This window comes from Chenopodium quinoa, unplaced genomic scaffold (assembly GCF_001683475.1).
Source record: "Chenopodium quinoa cultivar QQ74 unplaced genomic scaffold, ASM168347v1, whole genome shotgun sequence".
In the NCBI taxonomy this organism is placed as follows: domain Eukaryota; kingdom Viridiplantae; phylum Streptophyta; class Magnoliopsida; order Caryophyllales; family Amaranthaceae; genus Chenopodium; species Chenopodium quinoa.
In genome coordinates, this window is record NW_018743514.1 from 434167 (window position 1) to 441789 (window position 7623).

Below are 7623 nucleotides of genomic sequence, written 5' to 3' on the forward strand. Positions count from 1 at the left end.
CCATCCCCCTCCTCCCCCCATCATCAGTCTCATCACGTCAACCAACCAAACAAAATAACACCCAAAAAATATCATAATTTAACACCAAAAAACATTTTCAAATTACCAAAAAACATTTAAATCCTAGGGTTCCCAAATTTTTTTTAAAAAAAAAAAAAAAAAAAAACTCTTTCTCTTTCCTCCATTTTCTCTCTCATCTTCTTCGACAGATTTTTCGTTCCTCTTTCTCTCTCCTCTCTTTTTTTTCCATTTTCCCTCGCTTTCTCTCTCCTCTTTGGGAGAAAGAGAAACCTTCATTCTTCTTCTATTTTCTCTCTCTAAATTTTTTTTCGCCATTTTTTCTGCGCTTTCAGATCACTCACCTAACCGTCTTTTTTATTTTTTTCTGGATTTATTGATATAATTTTTATTATATTTTTTGAGGTACGCGAATTTATTCTCAACTCCTAATTTTGCTTGTCACGTTGTTTGAATTTGTCAAATGTATTTTATTTTTGTTCACGAATGCGTGTTGTTGAATGTTTCATTTTGAATTTTACAATTTTGATTAGGTTATTGATATTTTAATTTGATTTTATGAGCTGAATTTTTATTGTTATTTATTGTTTTGCTGGATTATGTATTATTTTAGGTTTAATTAATTGCATATGGAGATATTTAATGGTTATTATTATACTTTGTAGTTTTATTGTTTGGATTTTGAATTTTGTTTAAATGTTGATTTTATAGGAGTTTGGCTCACGTCGACGATCTGAGAGGATTGTTGATTTAGTTTGTTTGAGGGAGAGGTGGGTTGAGAGGGGTACATTTGTGAATTTTCGATATCGAATTTCGATATTGAGGAACGGGGGAGGGAGGTAGGGGGGAATGGAATTAGAGAGGGATTTTTAGGTTTTTGATTGAATTTACTTGTAGGTTTGGTTAATTGGGAGAGAAACTCGGCCGAATAAGTTGGTCGAGTTTGAATGCATTCGGAAGTTTGTGTGGATTTCGATATATGGATAGAGATATTGTGTCATTCCCTTTGAAGAGCCTGGAAGAACAATGTTGTGATTGTGGATGTAGTTGTTCTTTGACAGTTAGCTCTTCGTCCAATGAGCCTTGGTTACGGTCTGTGAAAAGGAAACACAATGAGTTTGAGAAGAGCAGCCGTTTTTACATCCCGGGGCTTGATGTTTTGCCTGTTGCGCGTGTTGGGATTGAAAAAGAATGTGCTATGTTGCGAGAGACGCTTGGCACCCAGCAGGCTACGATTCAGGAGCTGTGTTCGGAATTGGAAGAAGAGAGGAATGCTGCTTCCTCTGCTGCTAATGAGACAATGTCCATGATTTTGAGGCTGCAGAGGGAGAAGGCAGAGGTCCAAATGGAATCTCGGCAGTTTAAGCGTTTTGCTGAGGAGAAAATGTCACATGATGCTCAAGAGATTTCTGCCTTGGAGGAGGTGTTATACAAAAGAGAACAAACTATTCAGTCCCTTACATGTGAAATTCAGGCCTATAAGCACAGAATGATGAGCTACGGCCTGACAGAATCCGAGGCAGAGGGGTTGAAGGGAAATTATAGTCGCAATGCTAGTTTTTGTAGTGATTTGGCAGGTCCTGGTGACTCACACTTTTCTTATCCTCCACTAAGGTGCAATATGTATGGATCTCAAGAACAATTAGAGCTTGAAGATGATGTTGTGAATATTGAAAATTACCCATTTTCTGAGACTCCAGGAACTCAAGATCTGAGGAGTTTGGAATACAGGATCAATCAATTGGAAGGAACTCCTCAGGGTGATCAGATGAATGGAGATTTTGGCTCTAGAAATGTTCTGGAGAAGGTTGTCGTTGGTCAGTCTCCAAGGCGGTCTAGACATTCTAGGAGGATTTCCACTGACAGCTCAGGTTCAGTATTGGGGCCAGATCACACAATGGATTCTCCAAGGTTTGGTACCAGTTTCAAAAAACTTGATTGCGTGGCTGAGGAATTAAAAAAGTCAGACAGTGCATCCGATTATGAAGATGATATGAGTGATAGAGTTTACACCATTGATTCTATTCATCCTGGGGCACCTTATAACCAGTATATGGAACCCAAGGTTGCTGCAAAGTTGGGTGATGAGTATGTATCAACACCAAGATCTCTAGGTCGTGGAGACCTGGGAGATCCTGAGGTTAAGAAGCTATACTTGAGACTTCAGGCTCTCGAGGCTGATAGAGAATCAATGAGGCAGACAATCATGTCAATGCAAACTGATAAAGCACAGGTTATGCTACTTAGAGAAATTGCTCAACAGTTGTGCAGAGATATGACACCTGCAAGGCATATGTCTGTTCAAAAGTCATCTATTGTTGGGAGCTTTTCCATTATGGCAGTTTTTAAGGTAATCCTCAGTGCATACAATTGTTTGGTCTTTATTTATTTATTTATTATTTTTTTAATTTTTTTCGCGTGATTGTATAATTCTGCTGTTTTCATCTGTTTATCTAGACCATGATCCCTAAAATATGCAAGCAAAACTGTAATGTAATGTGGCTGTATAACCGATCCCGTTCACTGACTTTATCATTTCTACCCTCTGTTGTTTCAAAGTATTTGTTAAGAGTACTATCACCATCTTGTATCACCTTGAATGTATGTAACTTGGAGCTGCAGAAGACTATGCTTGTAAAATTAAAACAAAATGGGCTAATAACCACACACAATTGAGGTACCTCATTCTTAAGTTTCAAGTGTAACTTTTGTAGTGATGCTGTTTAGTCTAATTGATTGTCATCTGTGGAGAACACTTAATCTGACTGTAGTTTTCGTTTTAAGGCTGCTCTAGTTTTCCGTTAATAGTGTTTACTTAGGAAGTGACCAAGTGACCGTGACGGCAGGCTTTAGAATGACATTTCAGGATGTTAGAGTGAAGGCCTATTGTTTTTGGCTTTTAGTGATCCATACTCGTAAACGGCCTCTCTCACACAAATTTTTGCATGTATATTTTTACATGCAACGTGTTTAACCCTACCTTTCATCCCCAGTGGTAATATGTAACATTATCTGAACTAATAAACATGTATGAGGTTGTAAATCTAGAGATAGAATGTAATCTCCTTATCTCAAGAACTTCATCCAAGTGTTTTTCATTTGACAATTGACATATTGACAAAGCTTTCTTGATTCTTCTTTTTTTTTTTTTTTTTTTTTTTTTTTATATATATAGGTTCTATTTTAGTATTTCCCATTTACTTTGTGTTCAAATGTGCTTTAGGTTTTCCTTGACATTCCAGTCCTTAATTTTTGTCATGTTAGATATCAACTTTCAGACTGGGGGTAAAATTTATTATCTCTGTTCCAAATATCAATGAATCGATGTTTGATGGGCTAGTAGATAGATTGAATGAAAATTGTAAACAAAATTTGCTTTCCAACACCATTTTTGATGAACAAATTTTCATTTTATTCTGTTTGCTTCTCTCTTATCGCCTTTGGCTAGCTGTCATTCTTTTTCTGTGCTTTTGTGCATGGATTGCATTCATTGCATTTTAAGGGTCATGAACAATTCTTACGACTCTCTGCTTGCCTCTCTCTGATCTAAAGATGTTGAATGAGTTATACAAAACATATTTTTTACCAAAACTGAAAGATCTGTTGAAATTTATGAATCAACTGACTAGTTATTGTTCCGCACCGGGTGATTACATGTAGTATGAGGTTAATTTTTTTTTTAACCAAACAAAATTGTTGATAGCTAAAGTTATGATTATTGGTTGTAAATGTTAATGAAATTAATGATTAGATCTTACATGCTAATCAATGTCTAGATTTATTTGGTTGTAATCTTAAAATAAATCCCTTGCCTTTAAGATACTACAAAATATTATAGGTTTATGTGATCAAATAAGAAATAATATGGTATAGATTTGCTGGTAAGTTATTTACATTTAGATGAAAGGTTGTGGGTCCATAGACACACATATTTAGTGTGATTAGAGTATTGAAATTGCATCACCAAGGATGTGGCATCATGCCATCTTTAGATTTCTGGGTGACACGTGGGTGCGGTATCATATCTTTCCTTTTGATTTTAGGAATCATATAGAATATTATATAATTAGTATTTTAATTTCTATGTGTGCCTTGTCATGTAGAACCAGTCCGTTCTTTCCTGGTTGGAGCCTTTACATTTTTCATGTTTCATTTTCAGTGGATCATGTCCTTCATTTTCTGGAGAAAGAAATCACGTCAAAGCAAGTAAGTTTTTCACATTTCATTTATGAATGGTTGGTTTATCTTTTTTTCTCCAATTATATTTACTACACTCTAGATCTAAATGATTTGTCTTCTCTCCACAATCTCTCTGCTTATTTCATATTACTACAAATACAAAATTTATAAATTCTGGTAACGTCTTTTTCCTCTGAGTAGTTCAATGGTTCATTGAAGGCTATGAACAGAACAATGGAGATTCAACCTTGAGGGCTCTTTTAACTCCTTATTGATGATCAGTCTTTTGTTATTAGATTCTACCTTGAGGTCACTTTGACTTAGTATTCATCTAAGCTTGAACATATATTTCAGACTAATAGAACTAGGGAGATGGACTATTTGGTTAGAGTCTTTTTGTAGCCAATTACAAACAAAAGGCCTATAACGAAGTTTAGCGATGAGTTCTCGCCTGCCACTGATGGCCTATAGCAAACTTTAAAAAAAACAGATGTTATTTATTTACTCTACTACCCTAGCTTGTGTTATTTACTGGTCTTGAATTTTTTATTATCCTTTTTGCTTCATAAATACACATTTCCTTTCTGCGTAAAGGATGTCAATAGTTGATAGATTTTTAAACTTTTAGCTTTGCATTTCTCTGTTGATAATTATGGGATTTTACGATTGGACCTCTTGTATATGGAATAGCTGTGTAGAGCAGAGCCCATAGTTCTGAGATAACACAAAAAGATTGATTTTTTTAGTGTGAACATTATCATCCTGCATGCTGTAACACGTATATGACGAACATCAGACTGTTAATTGTTTAGACAAATCATCCTTACTGCTTTTTTTGCTGTGTGTTATTTCTGTCTCTTTTGCATCTGATGGTATTATTTTCTGTCATATACTAATTTTTTATGGATAATAACAGATACATGTTTGAATTGACGGCGAATAATGTGGGTCTGCTACTGCTTTTGGATAAAAACCCACGCTCCAAACTCTGGAGATGTGTTTCATCCACACAAATTAGATAAGCTGAGCTACCAAACTTGTAGCGAGTTTGTCAATTTAGGAGCTGCATTTCCGGGCTTGCGTTTAGCTAAACATTTGTTTCTGGATTTATGGAATATCGTTATTTGTGCAGCGTTCTATGTGATTCATTTTCCCCCTTTACCCTCCATTGAAAAGTTTGGGGTTGGAATTTGATTAAGCTGGTTCTTCAGCAAAAATCATGTGATATAGGCCAGTGTGCAGTTCGGTTTTTTTTTTGAAATTTTAGCATTTGAGGTAGGTATTTTGACAAATTCTCCTGTATAGTTCAAGATTCATGTATGATTATGTTGAATTGCTGCTCATTTTCAGACTGAAAAAAAATGAAATAATATATTTGTTCTTCTCTCACAGTTTCAACTAATAAGGCCAGTATAACCTTTCCAACTTCGAAAGGTGTATTTCTCTCTTTTAATGGCGTTATTACTTCGTATTATGACTATTATCTTGTATGAACTCTGAAGACTGTTGAAACCCTTAAACCTTGGAGGAGTATGTATCATGTAGGGTTCCATAGGAAGACCTGTGATATCATAACAAAACGTATGAATAGTACACAATAACATTTACGGATTTACCTAATACAGATTTATGTAATTATTGTTGTAAAGATTGAGCGAAATTGCATATAGTGACTCCAACTTTGGGGTGTGTTATAATGAATTAATGAGTGACACAAACTTGACGCATTGACAATATTTACATCAAGTTGGTAACTATATCTAGACGTAAACTAGTATAATGCCCAATCGTCATGTTATACACTTATACGCAATGTATATATACTAGGCTACATAAGGGGTATATAATCCAAAGCATCCTTTTCTTTTTATATTAGTAGAATTACGCTAAAACAAACACACTTGATGATACCCACAAGAAAGAGGACGTTTTAGTCTCTCTTCTCTCTCAAGCCCTAGCATCCATTAGTGAATTTTAGTGGAGTTTTCATCGGTTTTACTGATGTAAAATTCCAATATTTATCATTTTGTGCTTGATTTCTTTAATCAATAACATAATATTAAAACTGACTTCAGGAATGACACGTGTCATTTCTTGGTGTTATTTTTTCCCTCCAAAACCACCTTTTTCTTATTTTTTTTTTCTTTTTTTACTCGTTAAATCTTCATTAAATATATTTACCATATTATTAAAATATAACCTTTCTATTTGATCACTATATTTTTGTCAAACAATAAAAAAGATTCACGCCATTTATCTGTCAATAAATATCTAAAATTATCACCAAAATATTATTGCATATATCGCTAATATAATTTTTCAAATTAAATCTTCATATACAGTCAAGTCAATTATCTACCTATATTTATTGTTATATACTAAAGGTGAATTAAAATGACACATGTCATCACCATCATTAAAAAATTTCCCGCTTAAAATTCCTTTCCTTTTTTGATTATTTTTGTTGGTTTTAATTTGTTTTATATAATAACCTATAATCTTTTCTTTGCATATACAACATAATGTATATAAATAATTTATTTTCTACTAGGTGTCCAAAGTTTGTTCAAAAATTTCAAACCAAATTTGTTCTCAACAAAAAATTTAATAATACAACTAGATTAGCTCCCGTGCGATGCACGGATATAATATAAAGAATTTATAATTGTGTACATTTTCAAGTCATATTATCACTCGATTAAAATATGTTAAATCTTTGTATTAACATAAACCAAACTATAAAATTTAAAATAACATAAACAAAAGAAAATTCATGTCTACAACACAATTTAGTGGACTTTGTAATTAGACGGTGTTCACATATATAAAAGGTTAATATTTGCTTTCCTTAAGATTAGCTATATGTTTCGTCAATAAAAAAAAATTAAAAAAAGATTAGCTATATGTACCTTAAGACAAGTACTATACAATCAATATTTAGCTTTTAAAAAAAATTAGAGGAGAATAAAAAAGTTTGGGCGGGAAAAAATTAAAGAAAAGTTGAGATGTGTACAATTTGGGAAAGTGATGATGTCAGCGGTTGTTATTTTAGTATTACTTATAGATACATAATCCTAACTAATCATATAATAAAAAAAAAATTATATAATTTCCCCATGAATACTACTCTTAAATTTATTTTATTTTTATTTTTTTCAAAAAAAACCCTACTACTCAGTAACAATTTTAAAAAATGTTGATTTCAAATCATCATAAAGTAAATAAAATCAAATAAATTTTCACAAAATGTTGTGCCGGTGAAAGCCTATCAATAATGGAAAGGTATATCTATATATGAGTGCAATGTACTATGAGTACTAATCTAAAATTTTCACTCTTAATCTTAACGTCTTTGGCACCTGTATAAATTAAGATTCAAGGTTTTCTTAAAAAATTTCATTGACAATATAAGTACTATTTTTTGGT

At 33.1% G+C, this 7623-nt stretch overlaps 1 protein-coding gene across 1 annotated transcript; it reads left to right on the plus strand.

The window, feature by feature from the left end:
* The first annotated feature begins 224 nt into the window (after positions 1–224).
* Positions 225–5586, plus strand: LOC110739850 (myosin-binding protein 7-like). Its single transcript, XM_021920333.1, has 4 exons — positions 225–423; positions 730–2368; positions 4178–4224; positions 5114–5586. The coding sequence occupies exons 2-4, from the start codon at positions 998–1000 to the stop codon at positions 5217–5219; spliced, it is 1524 nt and encodes a 507-aa protein (XP_021776025.1). The 5' UTR covers positions 225–423; positions 730–997; the 3' UTR covers positions 5220–5586.
* The last annotated feature ends 2037 nt before the right edge of the window (positions 5587–7623 follow it).

What these genes read in the sequence shown, in the direction of transcription:
- LOC110739850 (XM_021920333.1), top strand. Translation starts at nt 998, where the DNA reads ATGGATAGAGATATTGTGTCATTCCCTTTGAAGAGCCTGGAAGAACAA. An exon ending in CCATTATGGCAGTTTTTAAG is followed by an intron (nt 2,369 to 4,177) that starts GTAATCCTCAGT and finishes TTTCATTTTCAG; the next exon opens with TGGATCATGTCCTTCATTTT. An exon ending in AAGAAATCACGTCAAAGCAA is followed by an intron (nt 4,225 to 5,113) that starts GTAAGTTTTTCA and finishes GGATAATAACAG; the next exon opens with ATACATGTTTGAATTGACGG.